The 22002-nt window shown below is 48.3% G+C and overlaps 2 protein-coding genes across 2 annotated transcripts in view; both read right to left on the reverse strand.

Moving 5' to 3' along the window:
• Positions 1-189: 189 nt before the first annotated feature.
• On the reverse strand, positions 190-5049 carry LOC6734667 (telomere-associated protein RIF1). Its single transcript, XM_002081638.4, has 4 exons — positions 4770-5049; positions 2206-4684; positions 1858-2144; positions 190-1776 (listed from the first exon to the last, which is right to left on the reverse strand). The coding sequence occupies exons 1-4, from the start codon at positions 4869-4871 to the stop codon at positions 412-414; spliced, it is 4233 nt and encodes a 1410-aa protein (XP_002081674.1). The 5' UTR covers positions 4872-5049; the 3' UTR covers positions 190-411.
• A 370-nt stretch (positions 5050-5419) lies between these two features.
• Positions 5420-22002, reverse strand: part of LOC6734669 (protein slit) — a 52198-nt gene continuing 35615 nt past the window's right edge. Inside the window, 19 exon segments of the mRNA XM_016181860.3 lie at positions 5420-9350; positions 9420-9562; positions 10142-10301; positions 10364-11888; positions 11954-12097; positions 12733-12804; positions 12870-13238; positions 14631-14702; positions 14981-15199; positions 15282-15435; positions 15505-15662; positions 16943-17158; positions 18193-18336; positions 18421-18562; positions 19969-20204; positions 20977-21120; positions 21218-21289; positions 21732-21803; positions 21877-21948. Coding sequence (XP_016027857.1) covers positions 7311-9350; positions 9420-9562; positions 10142-10301; positions 10364-11888; positions 11954-12097; positions 12733-12804; positions 12870-13238; positions 14631-14702; positions 14981-15199; positions 15282-15435; positions 15505-15662; positions 16943-17158; positions 18193-18336; positions 18421-18562; positions 19969-20204; positions 20977-21120; positions 21218-21289; positions 21732-21803; positions 21877-21948 — 6154 coding nt within the window. The 3' untranslated portion in view covers positions 5420-7310.

Below are 22002 nucleotides of genomic sequence, written 5' to 3' on the forward strand. Positions count from 1 at the left end.
CTTGAATACACTAATTTTAATTCGAATACAAATAGTAAATTCAAATTATCGTTTGCGATTTCTTATCAAATTCGTTCCTTTTCGTTTGTTTTCCTATATCTATAAGAATTATGATCGATGCACTTAAAAATAAATAATTTCTCCCATCAACCAAACCTTTTATCATATTATCTTAAAGATTGATGACGATCTATTTTGTATAATAATAAAATATTTAATTTATTGTAAAAATATGAAGCAAGTTTTTGCAGCGAAACATGATACACCAACGGGCATAATATAAATCTTAAACATAATGCAATTTAAACTTAACTATCGAGAACATACTAGTTACAATCGAGCTCTCATGCTTTATCGAGTTCAATGGCCAAGTGCTTAATATTTCATTCATAATTTCAAGTCAGGTCCAATTCATAAGTTTGATGAGGAGTCGGCCGCGGTCTCGGCCACGTTGTCAGGGCTTCCAACGGCGGATACGCCCTTGGAGGTGCTGGTGTTGCGCTCACGACGCGTACGCATCAGAAGGTCAATGAGATCGAGGAGCAGGTCGTCACCGGGGCTGCACTGCACAATCAGTTGCTGCACGAAGGCCAGGCGCTCAGAATCGGAGCGTGGGCCGCTTTTCAGTATTTCGGGTACCTGGGCCAGCAGCCCGTTGCGGCAACTTGCGCTGATCTTCGACTTGGCGCATACGTACTCCAGCACAGAGTTCGGGTTCAGGCGGTCGCACACCACCGTCGACAGATTCTCGCGCACAGCGTGGTCCAGAAAGTCCTTGGAGTGGTTCTCCGACAGAGTTTCCAGCACGTTGGTCTTTAGTTTCTCGTTTGACGCCATTTGGGCGGACAGAAACTTAGCCAATATGCCGGCGCTCTTCAGCGAACTCTTGTCAAAGTAGCGCTGCAAAACCGACTCCAGCGGTAATTGCGCCACCGCCAGATCAAGAGCGGCTTCTGGATCCATGATGGCTAGATCCTGGCCTGCTGGCTCGTGTTCAGACTCCACTTCCATCGCCTTGACGGCCTCTTCGGATATGCTAGTGTTGTGCGCGTTGCCTGTGTCGTTCCACTTCAAGCTGGTGAAAGCATCCTCCTCGGGCGCTTCGCCAGTGGATTTGTCCAGGCTCTTGTCCGTCGTCGCTGTTCTGGCCGTCTGTTCGCTAGCAAAACGCTCTATTTCGATTATGCTGTCTAACCGACCACGTCTTCTCAGCGCCTGGCGCATCTCAGTGGTCTGGGCCACCTTGTCCATAAGCAGGCAGCGCTTGGGCTTCAAGCTGCTGCGCGTCTCCTCAGCATCGCGTTGATACTCTTTGGTGACGGACACCGGTGGGTCGTGGAAGCTAACACGCTTACGCTTTAGAGCCGGCGAGTCCAGAGTAACATCATCGAGACTTTCGCATCGTAGCTTGCGCTTCAGGATGCTTACCGAGGGACTGGCCGATGGGGATGGCAGTCGTTTGGAAAACACCAGAAAATCCTTCGAGGGAGGTGCCTGAATCGGAGTGGAAGTATGATCCGTGCCCGTCAGCTCGTTCAGCTCGCTGGTGGGCGTGGACATCTGCTCGGCGCGATCCTGCGCACGGGCCGGCGTTACTTGGTGGACCAGTCGCGATGTAGACATACACGCATAAGGGGAGCTGGAAGCAGCGTCCAGCTTCTTGTTGCGGATCATGTTGATCAGCTGGGCACCGCGTCCAGTCAGATGTCCCGTGGGCTTGGGCCGCAGAGTTGGACTCGAGGAGTTGTTTGTCTGCTTGCGATCAGGTGGAGAGCTCTGCGAAAAGAAGGCGGAAGTCATAAAAGTTCATAAATCAAGTGGAAACCAGTTAAACCAATTCTAATGCGATTTACTTACCAAATTGCATATTCGTGTGCCGGATTTCTTTGGAGACATCTCGCCGGCAGCCACAGCAGCCGCAGAAGCGGCAGGATCTCCGCTGCTTCCCGGCAGTTGGGTAGAGGGTACAGTTTCCAGGGGTATATCAGGCGGGGTCAGTTGTGTTGTTTCAGGAACAGGGTCGGGTTTCTTAACCGGTTCTGGCTGAGGCTCTTCCTCAGCTGCGACTTCCGGGAAAAGATCCTCGCTCTGCGCAATTACCACAACGGGGGTGGGTTTTGCAACCTTTGTCTGCTTACCGGCAGCTGCAAAAATTCAAGTGTTGGGATTAACATCCTGAGCCCACCTGTTACTCGTTGCACTTACCTGCTGTAGATTGAACGACCGGGGGCGGTGGCACTTTCTTTGGCGATCTGAGCTGTGGTTCAACAGCTGGCTGCGGCGCCGCCTGCTCCGTTTCTTTTTGAGCCGCCCGTGTTCGCGTCTGACGCTTTGGCGGCTCCTCTGTAAGAGAAGCGGCTCTGGCAGCGGCCTCGAGTTCTTTTTGAGCTTGGGACTTACGTCCCGGTTTCTTTCGGATGGGTGTAACTACCTCAACTCTCACTGGTTCCTTCTCAGACTCCTCGCTGGCCGTTATATCGATCACATCGTCGTTGTCATCCTTGCCCGTTAAGGCCAGTTCACCCTGTTTGCTCTTTGCGATAACCACCTTCTTAGGGGTCCATGGCTTTATGGAAGCCGAGTCCTGAGACTGCGACATATCATTGTACAGAGCTGGAATGTCCGACTTCTCAGCGAAGCGCTCCTTTTGACGATCCGTCAGCTTCTCTGGATTCAGACTCCACACTGATGGGATGATCACGAAGAGATCATCTGTCTTAAAGAGTTCTTTGAGCTGGTTGGCCATCGTCTTCGTGGGTAGCTTGCGAAACTTTTCTTGAATTCCCCGCTTCCACTCCTCCAAGAAGCCTCCTTCGCACTTCATCTTATTCCAGCACTGGATGCCAGAAGACAAAGTTGGTTTCAATGAATCGAACACTGCCATTAGTTCGTTTTGCCGCAACTCCACCACCAGGTTGCGGAGGGTGTTTAAACAGGCTTCGAGCGTCTTCTGGGAGGAGGGCTGCTCGAAAATGGTTTGAAGTAGGCCAAAAACGTCCTTATACAGAGGTGCCTCCTTACAGAGTCCAAGCTTGATTACGGAGGTCACATAAGCATCGAAGAGCTCTGCAAAGAGCGGTTCGTCTTTACTCTTTAAAAGGTCTGTAAGTGCGGCTTTCAGGTCTGTCAAGAACTTCTTTCTTCCCGGCGCGTTTTGACCTGCGTTTACCAGTTGGCGCCACTGATCGCAAAAAGAGGCATCGAAGGAGTTGCTAGCACGCCGTCCCGCAAAGGCAGCCAGTGTCTGAAGTGGCCATAAAAGCCAAGTGTCCAAAAGGGAAGCGTTGTGTGCCACGCGGTATTCAAGCGCATTGTTTCGTAGATAGTTGGACAACGCGTGCGACACCTGTCGCCACACCTGCATCTTGAATGCGAATCCCTCAAAGTCCTCTTCGTCGTTGGTCTGCATCAGAAGCTCAGCGAAAGAGCCCAGCATCCGGAACTCGTTCTGATTGCTCGCCTCGATACGGTCGACTGCGAAAATGCATGCAATACTCCGCTGCAGAATGGCTGCCGGAACTTCTGTCTTGGATTTCAGTACAAGTTTCAAGTAGGCCTCCAGCACATCAAGATGGTCGCTTCCAGACACACGCTCCATTACCAAGTTATCTGCGGCTATGGTATTAAACAGTGCGCGTACAACTCGGCCACCGGAGTTATCTTCAGCCTGCAGGATCTTCTCGATTTCACTGCAGCACGCCACATTGAAGGGAGCCACTGCCAACCGAAACATGGCAAGGCACAGATTCCGCACGAGCAACTGCAGCAGGAGCTGTTCCGCTTCTGTGGTATCGTTCTCGGTAAGCAACTTCAAACCGGAAACGGCAGCGGCCAGAAGTGGCTTCCAATGCTGTTGGAATACCTCTACGCTCATCAGAGGCGAGGGCTGGACTAAGGTCTCCAGGCGTAGCTCTCTCATTAGACGCTGCAACGGTTCACTGGACTCCACGCCCCAAAGGGCTACAAGGCAGGGCAGGGCCAACTCCCGAGCCGTCTGGTAGTTGTGCGCCAGACCCGTGGGCAGATTTCGTGGACCTCCGCCTAGCATAAAAGCCAAAAAGTGCTCCACGGCGCTGTCGAAAGACTTGGGTAACTCGTGGTCCAGGCAGGTGAGCAGATACCACCACACTCGCAACTTGATGCCGCTCACATGGGAGGATCGCGATTGTGAAGTGCGCAGGGGGATCAGCAGCAAACGAAGCCTCTTCGCGGATGTCAGTTCGTCGTAGGCGGCAAAGATCTTGATGAGCACGCGCCAGCAAAGAAATGCCTCCGACCGCACACCATTATCCGGGTTGCGGAAGCCCAATTCAACCAGAGCCAAGAATTTGTTAATATATACACAGCCTCTGAGCAGATCCTCGTCCATGATTTGTACCAGCAGCGTCCATATTTTGTGCCAGTTCGAGTTCTTAGCATCGCGCATCTCCCCGATGATGGTGGTGTATTTGTCGACGAATTCACCGCGGATCTGAGGCCAGCACTTGGCCGAGTGGATAGCGGACACGTCAAGAGCCACCAATGCCTCCGCAAGAGCTGCCACGGCGCAGTCCTGGATCTTTCGGTCCGCATCGAACATAAGCGGCAGGATGTCACCCAGCCAGAACTCCACCAGTTCGTCGTCCGTAAAGGAAGTGGCTATCAAACCGGAGCTTTTGCAGCTGCTGGCCAACAAGTCGATCATCTGGTGGCGCACATGGAAATATAGGTGGGGGGCGGGGGCTCTAGTAAGATACATACTTGGCGCTGCAATTGGGTGCCCTACTTACGTTGCAATAATGCTGACGGCGGCCAGCGGCGAGCACTTCTTTCGCGGAAAGCTGCACCGTGCGGTAGGACTGCCCCGCCTCCGCGCCGAAGTCTATATCCATGGCTTGTACGCTGGTTGATATGCTTATTTAATAATATTTTTTTCTTCCGCCTGCGAACGCCACAAGTTATTTTCCCGCAGATTTAAAGACGGCCGAAGTAAAAAGCGCGCGAATTGCTGTGGCTAGAGGTGGCAAAAGCAGGGCGATATGTCATCGATAACTTATCGTCGACAGTACAAAACTACCAAAATTGTGAAACTCAGAGTTGCCAGACTTGTGCAACGCCAGAAGTTAAAAATACTTTATATTTTAAATCCTGGAAAAATCACAAAGCACCAGCGTTATTATTATTTTAGCTCTTACTTTTTTTTACAATATGCAAAACCTATTGATGAAAATAATATTGTAGAGCTCAAGAACCGAATTCCTCAACTGGTTTTCGTGGTTAAGAGTTTTTCTTTTAACTGGTCAAACTCAACTTGATATTGGATTTTTAAACATCTCATTACTCCTTAATTACAAACTAAAAAGTATTCAAAAAGTGGAATTTCAAATCATACGTAATTAGCACCTTTTATGGATCTACATAGTTACAAAACACGAATTCATTTAATTTTAAACATTTTTCTTTGTCAATTTTATTAGGAAATAATTGTTACACACAGAAATGAATATTATAATTGTCATTTCCCCCATTATTGCTCGGGACACGTTCTCTTCCTAATTAATAAGCTGAACACAATTTTGCGGCTGTGAACCGTCGAAAGCTTCGCCGGAAAAAGGTAAAATAAAAAACTGATAATTAAACTTGGTTTAGCAACAGCTATTACACATAATATATATATATATTTGTCAATAGGTTATACATAAGGTATGCGTGTAATTGGTGCGCATAGTTATACTTGAATAATTAATAAAAATAATACACGTATTAAATATATATAAAAGACAACTAAAATGACCAAAAGGGGCTATTACACATGTATCGTATATGCATATATAATATATATGAATATAAATAGTGAAAAATAGTCAAAAACATTTTACATATACATATAGGGTCATACATACATACAGCATACATATAAGTATATATAGATTAGTAAAAATTATTATTATTATGTAGATTTCTTTAAATGCGATTCGATTTTGTTTCGATTTTTAGGTCTAACTTAGGTTGGTAATTGTTAATTGTTAGAGATTTACATGCGACTACCCAGCTTAGATGTTGTTATCCGATTTATGTTTAGGTTTCTGTTTCCTCAATTAGTTTAGATTAATTGTAATATTAGTTACGCTTCGATTTGCACACATTTAGTTTAATTAGGACTAATTCTAGGAAAACACTTGCAACAATTTGTTGGAAATTCGTTACACGTTTGGGGCCTTTGTTTCGTTACGATTCGATTCGATTCTTTGTGGTTTATTGGTTTGTTTCTCGATCCTTTCCGGTTCTATCAAAATACTTTATCCTTTGAGCAACTTAGACTAAAGAAGGTTTTCGTTATGCACTTATTATCGTTTACTCGTTTCTTTGAGACCCCTGAACGGAGCGTTTAAAACGACCGTTGCAGGCTTTTGTATTTTGTAATGCGTGCGCTTCTGTGCGATTTTACTGTGTTTTGTTTTGTTTAGAACTTTAGTTTAGTTTATCATTATTTATCGTTTGTCATGCGACATTCGTCTGGTTACCATCTCCCAACAACTGTTTCGTTTTCTATCTACAAAAGGAATCTGTTCTACGTTCAATTTCCGAGCTCCTCGACTGGTTCCTCTGGCGGATGGCGGATGACGGATGGTGGGGGGATGGAGGGAATGTATTTGCTGCGGGGCTCATGCTGGGCGGGTTGGGCGTTGAGTTCAGTTCAGTTCGAGGGGGCGTGGCACATGCAATGACTTGCTTAAAGCTTGTATACGCTGATGTGATTGAGAATGTCCTACATGGGAGGGGGAAAAGGGGCACACAACGTGCGAAAGAAGGAACGGGGAAGAAGTGACGTGGGTCAGCTAATTTCCGGCGGAGTGTGGCAGGGGCTACAGTTGCGTCTCACATAAATACATAGATATCCGGATCGATCGATCGCCGTATTATGGTTCTGTTATTATGTACATCGCCTGGGTAGCTTGCACTAGTAAATTGATATATGCGAATATATAGAATACATGTGTAGCAAGGAAGTGTCCACATTTGCGGGCACAATGCCGAAGGATAAGATAGATATATAAATGTATATATATAAATATATATAAGGAAGCGGAAGGGGACGAAAGCAAATCGATGCCGCTGTGTTACATAGATTATGCGATTAATATATGGCATATGGTACGAGTACGAGTATATATTCGAGTATATGAGTGCTAGTAGTAGAAGAAGGACCTCGCATCCCGAAGGCAGCTAGCCTCCATAGAATGCATGATGATCATGACGATGCAGGAAACGGGGATTGGGTGGGGGGATGTGGGGCATTCGACACCGAACATCGAATCCCCCTTGTTGTACTACCAGTGCATCATGCGCAGCTGATCGAGGATGCGTTGCTTGAAGAAGGTGCCCAGCATGCCGAAGACCGTCGACACGGCGGCCACGCCCATCATGACCTGCATGATGCAATGGATGCCAGACAGTTCCTCCTCCGACTGTTGCCGATGACGATGCCGCGCCCTATGGTGGCGCCGACCACCATTCTCCTGCAGGCGCTGTAGACGCTCCAAGTCCTCGTCAAACTGTGGCACAATGGCCAGATTGATGACTTCCGTCTTGGAGAGCAGCTGCTCGTTGGCTATGGTGTGTGCCTCGGTGGCTCCCTTGCTGGTGGCCTCGTTGTGCTCCTTGTCCCGCTCCCGCTGCTTTTCCAACTCACGCACCCGCGACCGTTCGTCCAGCATCGTGTTATCACGGCTGAAGTCGAAGTCGTGGGTGCTGGGGATCAGCGGCGTCTGGAGCGTCCTTCCGGATGTCGGGAACTCAGCCAGGTTCACCTTGGCTAGGAACTGATGTCCGGAAGCGGGACTACGGGACGTGGCCTCCGGCAGTGGAGGCGGAGGCTGTTGCGTGGGCAATTGGTCACGCACCCGCGTCTCCTGGAACTGGTTCTTCTTGATGCCCAGAACCTCGGACAGTGGCCTGTTGATCATGGGCAAAAGCGAGTCGGAGGTGGGCCGTATTATAAAGGACCCTCCTGGCTGGACGTTATCTGGAGGCTCCAAAATCTCTGGCTGCAGTGGCTTGGGCGTGCTAGCCACTGTTGGGGACTTTCCAGCACTCGTTTCACCTTTACTGTCTTCGGCATCCTCGCTGTCCGTGTAGACAGAGTCCTCCGCCGAGGAGGAATCTTCGGTTTTAGGCTTTGACTCCTTGGCTGGCTGTCCCGAAAACTTGTGCGTCAGGTTGCGTATGGGCTCGTACTTGGAGCTCTCCGAGTCTCCGCGATAGAGCAGCGCCACCTTGCCATCGGGCGTCAGAACAGGTGTAATCTTGGGGTGGGGCGACGGAAAGCGATGACTGCTCTCGGGGTCCGGTGACAGGGCGTCGAAGTCGGTGAGCGCCGGCTTCTTTTGCTGCTGCTGTTGCGCATCCTTGTCCGAACTTTGGTCCTTGTCCGTCTGCTGGTACACAATGCTCACCTTGCCCAGCGGCGTGGAGATGATTTTGATGGCATCGTTGCCATTCTTGCGGTGATACGGACCGTTCTTGCGCTGTTGCTGCTGGGAGCCAAAGAAGCCGCGCCCCTGGTTCTCCCCCGTGTCGGCGAACTCGTCATCGACGCCGTCATCGCCGTCCTCGCCATCCTCGTCATCGTTGGCAAAGTGGCCGCTGCTCTCGCGCAGATCTATCGCAGTGCTCGGCACGGCCACCGCAACAGCCGCTTCCGGAGCCGCCTGGGCTTCTGTGAGCAGCTTCTTGCGGATATTCTCCAGCTGAGTCTCGCGGAAGCTATTGCTCGGCCGGAATCGCGATCGAAAGCCGCCAAAGCCACTGCCCTCTTCGTTGAGGAAATGCTCCTCGTCGGGCCTGGGTCTAACCGTTCTTGGCCGCTCCATGGCGATACGCTCGTCATCCTCGTCGTAACCCATGTCTTCCTCTTCATCTGGCACACTTACCAGACCCTTGGGATCGGGAAGCTGCTCTGGATCCTCCTCCCCATCCTCCTCGTCTGAATAATCATCTTCGAGACCATCGTCATCGTCGTCGTCGATGATGTCGTCGTAGAGATCGGACTGCATGCCGTCCGTGGGGTAATCATCACTCTCCTCCCTGACCTCCTCTGTTGTCTCCCCCGCGTCAGCACTCTCCTCCACTTCATCCTTCGTCCCCCTAACATCCGTGCTATCCCTATGGCTAAGACTATCGTTACTATTACTACTACTATAAGTTAGATTTAAACCTGTTCCTAAACTAACATCTAAGCTGCTATTGCTTCGTTCGAGCAATTGGGTAGTCGCATCTTTCAGTCAGTAGCATTTCTTGGTGCATCCGCACTTGCGCACGATGTCCAAGTTCTTGATGTACTTGCGGTTGTTGCTGCACACCATGCGCACCTGTAGGCAAAACGGGCAGATGGATTAGTTTTGAACACCAGGCCATATTCTATTTCCAGATTCACTCACCTTGCGCCGTCTCACAATCTTGGCCGCGCAGCACTGGTTGCCGCAGCCGCCCACGCACTTGGCGTACTTCAACGGCTGCCTGGAGCGACAGTCGTTCTCCGTGTAGTACTCGCGCACCTGCTCCTTGCGACAGGTGGACGCCGCTGTGGGTGAAAAGAGTCAACAGAACGCAATTAGTCGGCGAGCTAAGGCAGTGGCTGCAACGTGAGTTGCGGTCGGATAATTATAACTAACAAAGTGCACAGTGTCGCCTCCGCCTCCCCAAAAACCCCACGATGTTTTCCTTTGATGGATGAGTAGCGTGAAAAGCGAATGTCATGAATATGCGTGTGCGTATATGTGTCAATAATTAAAGCTTGCTGGTGTAGTATTAATATTTAGCATGTGCCACCATATGATTAACGCTTAAGAGTGTGGTGAACACCTCCTCCGTGTTTCTTGGCTATTTATGAAATTGCGATTCTGATATGAGTACCTTTCCTTAAATATGCTTAAAAAATGCTACTTTTTTTCGGATGAGCTTGTTTGGTTTTGTTTTCTTTCGACTTTTAAGCCTACAATAAAACGTTCCTTTTTGAAAAATTAAGCTAAATACCCATAAAATATACAGATTTTAAATGCCCTGTTACCCTAAGCTACAAGTCATATTTTTATGGTTAGTAGTGAATGATGTACACCCGGGTGTGAGTTGTGAGTAGCAAAAGCATGATAGATGTATGTACCGGTGACTGTTGGGGGCTCAGTGCTGCCCTCACCTTGATCGCAGTAGCGGCCGCGCTGGCCGTGCTTGCACTTGCACTGATAGCCGTCCCTGGCATTGGAATTCGGCACACAGCGACTGCCCCGACGGCATTTGTTCTCCAGGCAAGGATCCACCGGCTCCTGAAAACGGACAAAATTGTTTAGCTAAAGCCCTGTCCAAGGGTGATTACAGGGTAACCCACCTCTTTGATGTGCGGTGTCTCGTCCATGAAATCCTGCTCGTCGTCTTCCTCCTCCTGCTGCTCTCCTTCGAGCAGGGCGCATCCCGGTGTGATCTTTTGCTGGCGCTGGGCATTGCCAAAGTCGACCAGCTTATGGTTGATCCACACCTCCTTCATGCAGCCCTTGAAGCTGGTAAGGTTGCGGATTTGCCAGTTCTTGTACGCCTGCTGTGCAGGATCCACGGGTAGGCCGCCCAGGAACATGGGCGTCGTGAGTTTCAGGTAGTCGTTGGAGCCCTCATTGATGATGGAACGAGCCAATCCGCGATCCACGCGCAGCGTGAAATTCTTTTTGATGGCCAGAAGCTCCACGGCATGGTACTTTCCATCGGCCACCATCTCAAAGCTGTACATCGTGGACACAGGGTGATTACCCACATCGTAGCTAACCCGAATACGTCCATTAAACAGCTCTACTGCGAGATGTGCATCTTGGCCGTCGTACATGAGAATTCCATTCTGCTCCGCGCTGCTGAAGACTATCGTCACGTTCGCCTCCGGACGTGTACGCAGCGGCTCCAGTTCCACAAACGAGTTGTTGTGGACGAAGCTGATGCTGGTAAGGTATTCGCACCATTTTCCGGTGTAACCCGGATGACACCTGCATAGGTAGTCGCTACCCTGAGCGTTCGGTTGGAAGCAGACACCGTGCTTGCACTCGTGGTTTTGGCAAGGCGACGTCTGTGGATACATCATCGAGATCATGTTGTGGCCTTCACAGTACTTGCCCGTATAGTCGTCTGGACAGCGGCATTGGTAGTCGTTGATGCCGTCCACGCACGTTCCGCCGTTTTGGCACATGTGGTTCTGGCAGTCGTCAATATTGTCCGTGCAGTTGGTGCCATGGAAACCTGCCTGACAATCGCAGCTGTAGTGGGTAAAGTGGTCCATGCACTTGGCTCCATTCGCGCAGGGATTGAACTCTGGACTGCAGAACTGGATTTTGGTGTCGCAGAACTCGCCACTGAATCCCGGCTGGCACTCACATTTGTACGACTCCACTCCGTCGATACAAGTTGCATTGTTCTGGCACTTGATCTCGCCCAGGCAGTCATCGATATTCGTCTCGCAGCGGGCACCTGTGTATCCCGGAGCGCACTGACAGCTGAATCGACCCTCCTCCAGCACCGTGCAGGTGGCATTGTTGCGGCACGGATTTCCGTAGCAAGCATCGATCATAAACTCACAGTGTTTGCCATGATAGCCCGGCTGGCAGAGGCACTGGTACTCTCGCTGCGGAAGGGCAACGCACTGAGCCTGATTCTGGCACGGCTGCTCGAAACAGGCGTTGCACTTGGCCAGAATATCATTGCGCACACGGCCGCGGCATACGAAGCTCGACGAGGGTGTGGACAGGATCAGCTTATCCTTCATCTGTTCCGGTTCGGCGCAACGTGCAATTCCCGGCTCCACGTAGTCCAGCTTGATCCAGTCGGAGAACCACTTCAGACCGCAGTCGCAGTACAAGGGATTGCTGCCCAGTGCGCTGTATAAGAAGTAAGGGGTTCAATGGACTGTCCAATTTGGTTGCTAGTGTCTCTATCTACTCACATGTGGGTCAACGACTTGAGGTCCTCGAAAGAGCCTTCCGGCAGCATCGAGATGCGGTTACCGTGCAGCGAAAGCACGCGCAGGTTATTCAGGCCAGACAACGCATGCCGCTGCAGACACTGCAGCTTGTTGTATGAGATGATGCTGCAAAGGGCAGAAAGACCGAAGAAACGTTTACAAATTGCATTAGGCCAGCACACAGTCACAAACAGACACATGCGGCAATTGATGAAGAAATGAAAGTAATTGCAAAACGTTTTCCATTCGCAAACGGAGGAGAAACACCAGAAATAACGGCTAAGCTTTGATTGTGGATAGCGCACATCAACGAAGACAGTGGGCTCACATTGGACGAACAGCATCCAAGATGAACAAAAACGAACGAATTATGATTGTAATAGCATTTTTGTAGCCATTTGTTGGACTAGGAACCACTGTAGCTGGCGTCGAAGTCCGCGTCAACGACTAATGCTTAAGCACGAGTCACGATTTCGACTTTACGTCTCGGAATGATTTTCGTGCCTGCGCTCCCTAGGTTTCCATTGCTTTGTTGGTGTCTGCCTTCTGGACAGAGGGGCAGACCTCGAGCCAAAGACCAGGCCATAGACCCAATCCCAATCCCACTCCCAATGCAATGGCCAGGTCGACAAACGATGCAATTGGCGCAGAATTGTGTCAAGCCCTCTTGTGCCTTCGATTTGCGTTGCTTTTGCTGTTATTTCGTGGTTTCCGTGCTGCGACGGAGCAATTAAAAAGTCATTAGGCCTAGTTGCACTTACAGCGTGGACAGCTTGGTCAGATTGGCGAAGGTGTAGTTGGAGAGAATGGTGATCTGGTTGTTGCTGAGATCGCTGCGAATGGAATGCCAAGTGGCGAATTAGCGAACGCCTTTGGGCTGCACAATGTAGATACTCACAGTCGGGTGAGGGAACGCAGATGACGTATGCGTTCGTAGTGAATCTGCTCGATCTCATTGGACTCCAGATACAACTCCGATGTCTCGGCGGGAATGCCACGCGGTATCTCCTTCAGCTGGTTACGCGAACAGCGGACCACGGTGCCGGTGCAGGTGCAGGATGGCGGACAGTAGCCATCGCCCAGGCAGCCCTCGCTGTTCTCGCTGCTACACTTGAATTCCGAGTGGGGCAGGTCCTTGATCTGCACGTCACGTACCTTCGACGGGGCTCCACAACGTGCCGCTCCACCGTTCAGTGATTTTTTGCGCAGCCATTCCGCGAACCAGGCCAAATGACAATTGCAATTGAATGGATTCGATGCGAGGTTCCTGCGAGGGCATAAAAAATGTGACAGCATGGGCCACAAAAAACGATTACGATAACGGCGTTGATAAAGGGTTCTTATAATTCAATTTTCCCGCCCAGCCGCATGGGCGTTTGATAAATTAATTCCGTATTCATTTGGTGCCATAGTCAGCATACATATGTTACTCCTTTAGCTCCCCTTTCCACTTTCCCTGGCCAATCCATGCCAGGCACTTTAATTATGCGGACCAGGGGCTTTAGGAGCGGAGTAAGTGAAACAATGGCGCACAAATTACATTGGCAATTCCAAAGTTGCAGCCGAGTCCAGACTAATTTAATAAGCAATTCTGCTTTGTCATGCCACCAGCTATGCCAGCTCCCTATTACATGTGCATGTGTTAGAAGGTCTACACTCGAAACAAATCATTACTAAATAGATATATAAAATATGAAGCAGGAACCCTTCATGTTTCATGATTCATGATTACAAGTGTTATGAACATAGGGAGGTTATAGCACCATTGACCATCTTTCATTCTTTAAATATTAACCTCTAAGTATTTCTCTCAGTGCAACAGAGTGTGTAGGCCGCAGGCAGCTAACTAACACTTTGGGCTCCTTTCACGCAACACCTTTGAAGGTGGCAAAGTGGGTGGGCGGTGGTTGTGGGGCGGCATGTGGTGGTGGGTGTCATGTGGTGCACAGCACTTAATGAATTTCATTGATGCTATTTATTAGCTACTTAAATGAATTTTACAATAATTTGCGAGCAGACCCAGCGGACCACACGGCACCTCTATGTATGTACCTCTCCTACATCCTACATGCTGACTGGCTTGGGCGCTCTCCATTGAACTCAATTTTAATTAATTAAATCATCGAAGGCACACACACACACACATGGCAGTGTGTATTCTCCCTTTTGGGTTTGTGTGCTTGGGGGATGATTTACAGGCAACAAAGGCGGGGCACATGGGGCGCATGGGGCACATGGCCGGGAAAGAATGAGGAGCTAGTGGTATCTGTTATCGCAGCAGCAGTGCAGACAGAAACCCACACACAGAGGAGCAGAAAGCCATGCTATAAATTGAAGTTCAATTGAATTATATCCAATAGTTTGCTGTGCTTTTGGTGGCTGGCATCAAGAAGCAAAACTGATTTGATGGCAGCAGACGAAGCACATGGAGCAGACCAGAGCAGCCACATCAGACAGAGTTCAACTGGAGAACAATCAGAACCATTAACCTCATTTTACGAGGGAGAAGCTGCTGCCCCTCACCAATCCATCCGCTGGCCAATTAATGCTTAAGCCAAATCATTTATCTATTGAAGTGCATCCCGAGCACTTGGCACAGTTTTAATTGCCAAGCATTGCCAAGCAGAGAATCTGGGATTCCGGGAATCTGGTTACTTACAGCGACGTCAGAGAGTTGAGATGCTCAAAGGAACCGGGCATAACGCATGAGATTTGATTGTCGTACAGATTGCTGCAACGGAAAGAGATTACGTAATGTCAGGTACTCGTTTACAGGTTGTGGATACGCTAATTAGAGGGCAATCAAGTTTTTATGGCGCTTGAATGGGAAATTAAATGGTAATATGTTTGCAATTAAAGATTTTTTTATCGTAGCTACTTTTTTCTTTCATTGTTGAAGCAAAGAAATCCGTACATTGTAGTTATACGACACAATGAAGTCAAAGACAAACATACCAAATGATACTCCCCCCAATTCTCGCAATCCCATTACAATTTAAATGAACTTACAGCGTTTTTAGTTGGTGAAGTCCCAGGAACATCTTGTTCGATATCTCCTTGATCTTGTTCTCGCCCAGCTGCAGCTCCTGGATGTGGGATGCTCCCTCGAAGGCGTTGGGCTCGATGCCGGTCAGCTGGTTGCGCTTCAGTTCCAGCTTCACCAAGTGCGGCAGGCGACCAAAGAGGCCATCGGAACTGATGCGTCCCAGTTCGTTGTCGTTGAGCAAACTGCCAAATGAAATAATATATATTGCGAGTTAGGGATGCGCGGAGCAGGATGCAGGGACATGGAATCCGGAAGTGGACTTACAGCTCAGTTGTGTGCAGGGGAATGTCGCGCGGAATCTCCTTCAGGCCCCGGCCCGTGCAATCCACGGTGGTGCCCTCGCAGTGGCACATGGCCGGACAGTCGGAGTCCATGCGGCACTCGCCGGACAGCTTCATCCGCAATTCATCCCAGGAGCCTGAAATGCGGAAGAGGGGGATCGCTTCAGTTGGCTGGTTAAGTACAAGGACGCTAGCAGCAGTCTTACATTTGAATTTCTCCTCGCGCAGCGATTCAATCCGACGACGATGCATCCGCTTCGGTGACTCGCAGCGGGCTCCACTCGTCTCTATGGGATTTTTGTGCAAATAGTCGGCCAGCCAGCGCAGATTGCAGTCGCAGATGAAAGGATTTTTGGCCAGATGTCTGTGTACGGGTGTGCGAGTGTGCGTGCCCAAATGGAAAGAAAGTAAGCAAAGAAAGTAGCATTGAGCATTCGACTGAATGGCTGAAACGGTTATGCGGCAGGACTTCTGAGGAGGGTATTGGGGCACCAAGACGTTGTTGCCCGGGCAACCAAAGGGATGGGGCTACCGTGGAGTCTTGAGACGTCTTAAAAGTGCACCAGCCTTGTGGCTACGACATTTCCGTTGTTGTTCTCCCTCGCTCGCCGTTGTTGTTCTGCAACTATTTAAAAGCGATTCCCGACAGGGTTGCCAAACGCCTTTGGACTGCGCAAATAGTAAATGTTTTTAGTATTTCAATTGAGTTAGGGAGGCAGGTCCGCAAGGAATAGGTTAGCTTGTTAGCTAGTTGCAACTCAATCGATTTTATTGGCTACTATTTTAAATGCTTTTTATGCGTTCTGGGATGGAGTAGGCCCATAAAAGTTTATATATTATTATAGCATCTTTACGGTTTGTATAAAATCCATATGGTAACAACTTAAATTTGCTCTCAATTTGATGATCTTTAAATTATTTAAAGAGCCACATATGCACCAATTCGGTATGCCAATTTATTAACATGATCATTAGCATATCAACGTTGCGTAGGACCGAAAGATCTCTTAAGTATCCACTGAAATATGCGTGAGCAACTAACCGGAAAGCCGACAACCCTGGCAAATACTTAACCCACTCAAGCATACAAATCCCTCTGGCAGCCGCACTTATGGCACCCCCCACCCAAACCAAATCTTGTAGACCATTCAAGATTCAGTTTTTCCCTTTTTTTTTGCAGCTCCATAGCCGAGCGTACATTTATCGATGCCAAACGGAGAATTCTTCTCGGAGCCTTCGTCTTTTGTTCGCTGGAAAGGCCGAAAGTCTTCACGGTTCACAGAGAAGGGGATGGATGCTGGATAGTAGGTGCTGGGTGCTGGGTGCTGGGTACCGGATGATGTGTCAGGGGGCGGGAGATGCTTCTTGTTTGCTGCTAAACAAATGTCAACGCGAACTCTGAAGCGGACTCAAGACGAGAAGGCGTGGTGGGCGAGGGAGGCGGGGCTGAGTCAAAGGCAACTACTAAATGCACTTCAGAGGTTTAACACCAAAGTGCCTGCTCCATTCAAGATGGGATCCCGACATGGGCCCGTTCCCCACTCGAGTGCTTGGTGGGCGTTGAGCAGGCGGCGTTCAGCGGACGTGGAGAGGTCGAGGAGTAAGGCAGTGGAGGAATGGAGGAGTGGGTCTCCATGTACTTACACCGTTTTGATGCTCTTCATGGCGTCGAATGTGCCATTAGCCAGCGACTGGATGTTGTTGTCGTACAGCGAGAGCAGGCTCAAACTGTGCAGGTCGCGGAAGGCATCCTTGCGTATGCACGAGATCTCGTTGGCGTTCAGCAGCAGCAGCTGCAGCGAGCCGAGTCCTTTGAACACGCCCGAGGGTAAATCCTTTATTTTATTGCCGTACAGCACGCTGATGGGATGATGCCACGATGGTACAATGGCCACGTTGACGATGGGTGGAGCCGACATGGAAAAGAACACAAATAGAACACACGACGAATGTTAACAAAGCTCGAAAAGAAAAGAAGAGAAAAAAAGCTTAAAGAAAACACAAGCCCCGCCAGGAGGTGGCACAAAAAATTACAAAAAATACAAAATCACTCTGCGGGCAAAGACAAAGTGGTTAAGTTCTTGTTGCCGCTGTCATTCTTTTTTGTTGATATGGATGTGGATGTCGCTGTTGATGTTGCTGTTGCGGGCGGCAACTGGTTTACTTAGCCCTGATCAAAAACTGAGTCGTGACACGCAAAAATGTTCTGGATGAAAAGTGCTGCCAAAGTTTGGAAAACTGTTCCAACTAACTCTTAAAATTCATTTAAATAATCTTAGTATTACTACAAGTAAGAATTTGCACTCATAATATACATACGCGAATTGAAACATAACTAAATCTCTTTAATTTGTTGCCTTAGCTTAAGTTACTTTTTAATGAAGCACTCATTTAATTTCGATTCATTTGACACAAAAAGTACCATACTCTCTCATGCAGGAGTTCTAATTGGAAGAAGCACAGCCCCAAACATAATTAAAAATGCAGAAAATAAAACCCCTTTAATGTGGCTATCAGTAATTAAGTCCGTGTCACGTTCTCAGCTCCATCACACACGTGCTCGTCGACGAGGAGGAGGTGGAGCAGGAGCTGGGTGTCAGGGCGAAGGAGGATTCCACACATGGGCAAGGTAAGCCGATGCCCGGCCCGATGCCTTGCGGTGTAAGCTGGCAGGAACGCTAAGCGTGGGCCGATTAGCTCGCTTCTGGCCTGGCCCAGAGGCAACTGTTAGCCCATTCCCCTCATTTAAGTTGGTTCAGGTGAGTTTACCCGAGTGCGGGAGCAGCCGCAGGGCAGCTCAAGTGAGTGCACATTTTGTTCTGCAAAGGCTACTTGTTGCACTGCAGCAAGTAAAGTGGCAACAACACCTCCACCACCGGGTATTATCTACTTACAGAGTGGTTAACTGCTTTAGGCCGCTTAGTGCATCGTGGGCAATTCGGGAGATGTTGTTGTTGGACAGGTCGATGCGTCGCAGTCGTCGAAAGCTGGAGAACGATTTCGGCGGCAGTTCCGTAATGAAATTCTGCTCGAGGCGGCTGCAAAAAAAAAAAAATCAGAGGGTTAGTGATGCCAAGTGAGAGGAAAGCACCGCCATTCAAATCCAAAGATGCACCACTTACAGCTCGGTGGTGTCGTCGGGCAAGGTGACGGGCACGCTGGTCAGACTCTTCTCACGGCAATCGACGATCCCGTCCGCACAGCGACATGGGTGCGGACAGCTGTTCTCCGCCCCGCATTCCATCGGTGCGTGCTCCGTCAGACCTGATGGACAAACAATATGGTTGGGAGATTGGGATAAGTACTTGGCGAATTTAGTCTTGCTCCGGTACGAGCTCCGGTAGCTGGGAAAACGAGCATCCGATTTGGATCTGGCTTGCTTTGCAACCAGCAGTATCGTAATTATCAATGCTACTGCATAGCCGCTCCTCCGTTGGCGGGGCAAAGGGGGATGCAGCGGCTGGGGAAATGGGTTTTGGGGAGGTGCAACTCTAACCAGCCGCTGGTCATAAATGTTTACCCACATAATTCCATAGCATTTCATACAAAACGAAAGTCAAACAAGCTCGGAATTATAGTTCACTTTGAGGTGAATGTGAAACTCTAGATACACTTTGTTGATGGATGGATCCATTTGAAAATCTTAAGTCGCGAGCTAAATAATAAACATTTAATATTTATAATAAAGTGAAACCGAGAAATGAACGATTGTGAAGAAAATTTAATATAAAGTTAAACAACAAACATGAGAACTTGAATCATTCATCGTAGAGGAATCAATCTATTCATTAATCTGCCTATCCTAGGAAAATTCTCCGAAATATCGTTTATAACAAAGCGTTAGCAATCCAAACCCCCAGAGTTCCCATCATATTATAGGCACTAAAGTATTATCCAACTTGACACGGGTCATCCAGGGATATATCAGCTCATCTGCATACTCATATCGATTACAGGCTCCCCAGAAAAACCAAACACAACGCAAAACAATGCGATATACCCTAACCATTCGGCAGAAATGGTTGAGCCAAGAAACTCGTTTCATGGCTGCATCGTTTTGGGGCGCATTTTCCGCTTCATTGAGCGCTTCACGCTCAGTCTTCAGCTTTGGTTTTCGTTTTGGCCACTTCCCATTCCCCATTCCCATTCACTTGGCCCGCAGCCTCATCTCCATCTCGTGCTCAGGTCTTAAGCCTTCGCATCCGAGCATCTGCATCGGCATCTTTCAGTAAGAGGAGAAGCCAAAAAATACAAACACCAGGCAATGATTTCGACGGCGTTAAACGTTTTGGCAAACACACGACCGCTCTGCAGAAGGAAACGGGGGATATAACCGAATGGATGAAGCCACCAAAGCACCAAGTGGTTCTTGCCAGATATTGAGCTGCTGACGCTTGGTGCTCATGGTGCTCGTGGTGCTCGTGGTGCGGGTTGTTTCGTGGGCGTTCGAGGCAGTGGGGGTGTGCCCATATGACTGCTTATGATTTATACCCGCAATGCTTTGTTTTCCTCGCTTTCGCATAAAAAACTAATTAATTTCGACTACGAATTGTGACGGAAGGGGGGAGGAGCGGCCAAATGTTGCCCATTTTTGGTAGCATTCAGGGAGTGGAAGCTGCCACAACATGTTGCACAAAGCACCGGCCCATTGGCCATTGGCCATTACATACCCGAGCATTTGAACTCCTGGTCGTGCAGGTCCGCCACGTTTTGGCCCTTCAGCTGCGATGGCGACTGGCAGCGGGTGTAGGGCGCCAGGCGGGTGGCACTCCGAAGGAACCGCGACAGCCAGGACAGATGGCAGTCGCAGGCGAACGGATTGTCCGACAGCCGGAGTGCCCGCAAACGTCCCAGTCCGCCGAAGATGTTGTGCGGCAGGGAAGTCAGGTTGTTGTTGTTCAGCGTGCTGCAAAAAACAAGTGGAGAGAAGGAAATGGTCAGTGAGTGGAGCAGATGATCCGGCCTTATCAAGCGACTATATCTATTGGCTAGTTATGGTTATGGCAGCAAGGGTTTGGCCTGGCCAAAAGAGCACAAATCGGGTGCCGATCAAAATTTAATTAAAATGGTTACCAACTATCGAGCTTCCTGGTGGAATCGGCTTCAATCTTCTAAAGGCCACTAATTTGAAATCCCCTTTTAAATAGAAAGTTAAGGGCACTTGCCAATTTGTTTTCAACGGGCTTGGTTTATCGATTTCTTAGTAAACTTTACTTTCATAAAAAGTGTGCTTCGTGCAGCTAATTAATTATTCATCAAAATTGGTTTATTATGATTTGGTTTTACATCAATTTCTAGTTTATTGTCAACAAATTACAGTAAGTTGAATTACACTCGATTTACACATTATCTGGCAAAACTGTTTGGCTTTAGCTTGGCCACTTGCCATTTATCAATTTGGTCCTCTCGCTCCCTTCTAATCACTTGATATATGAGCTCCATTTCGGCTGCGATTGGCTTATCTGGCCGCAAAGCCCAACCATTTATTATGTAATTTAGCCAGAGCATTAACAGATTGATTTTTAATTCATTCACTAATTCCCATTTGATTGATTAACAAAAGGCACTAAATCATTGATTAATTACTCGACCGCAATGGCACGAAGCTCCATTGATTGGCTAGCAAATTTGGTTAATATCTCCCTTCACTTTGGCTAAATCTGGTCAGTAGTACTCACAGTATCTCCAGCTCCACCAGTCCCTTAAAGGCGTGCTCATCCAGACAGGTGATTTGGTTATTGTCCAGCTGAAGACTGCGCAACGATTGGGCTCCCTTGAAGACGCGTCTTCCCACGGTCGTGATGACATTGTTGGAGATGTCCCTGTAGGATTATCAGAAGTTATGGTTAAATGATCCGATAACGAATGCGATCTGAGTACAAGTGTCGACTACTATCGGCTACTTTGGAGTTTACTTACAATCGCAAAAGACTCGCTGAACTTGTCACAAAGTTTTCAGGAATTGCCTTTAGTCGATTGTTGTTTAGGCGTCTGTTTGATTACAGTGTTGGATTTGGTTTTTGGTTTTTGGTGTTTCGATTTCGATATTGGTTTTTGATTTGATTTGATTTTGGTTTGGTTTTTGGTGTAGAGACGAGCATTTTAGGTACGCAAAACGAAACGTAACGAAAGCAGAGAGAGACAAAGAACGGTAGAGATATGCAATAAAAATAAACAAGAACAAAAACGGGAATCAGATACAAAATGTTAATAATTCAAACTAAATCTGGCATCAAGCTAAATTCAATTTGCACGCTAGCTAGCTATATTCTAAGTCTAAGAAAATATATCAATTGATTAATTAAGATTAAGATCCAGTGTGGAGATCATCAAAAATTGGTTAGTAGTGAGTTCAAACTCAATATTCAAAAGTATTTCATGCAACTAGCATTACTGCAAAACAAGTTATACACCATAGTTAAGGACTACTCACAGTCGCTCCAGTGAGACCAAATCTTGGAAGGAGTTCCTCTCGATCGTGTGGATCTGATTGTCAGTGAGTTGGCTGTGGAAATTCAAAGTTCGCAGAGTTGAGTTAATCGGGCAATTTCGATTTAATGTTCCATAATTTAACTTACAGCATTCGCAGCTTGGTCAGCCGCTGGAAATCCGTCTCGTATATCACGGTCAAATTGTTTCCCTGCAGCTCGCTGCGAAAATATAGATAAAGAAATTACGATTACAGAAATTGCATTAATTATGTT

This window comes from Drosophila simulans, chromosome 2R, assembly GCF_016746395.2.
Source record: "Drosophila simulans strain w501 chromosome 2R, Prin_Dsim_3.1, whole genome shotgun sequence".
Classification (NCBI taxonomy): Eukaryota; Metazoa; Arthropoda; class Insecta; order Diptera; family Drosophilidae; genus Drosophila; species Drosophila simulans.

Bases quoted from the DNA above. Each gene is read 5' to 3' on its own strand.
- LOC6734667 (XM_002081638.4), bottom strand. From the start codon at position 4,871: ATGGATATAGACTTCGGCGCGGAGGCGGGGCAGTCCTACCGCACGGTG. The intron at 4,685-4,769 runs GTAAGTAGGGCA...GTGCGCCACCAG, and splicing joins GCCGTCAGCATTATTGCAAC to ATGATCGACTTGTTGGCCAG. The intron at 1,777-1,857 runs GTAAGTAAATCG...TTCTTTTCGCAG, and splicing joins GCACACGAATATGCAATTTG to AGCTCTCCACCTGATCGCAA.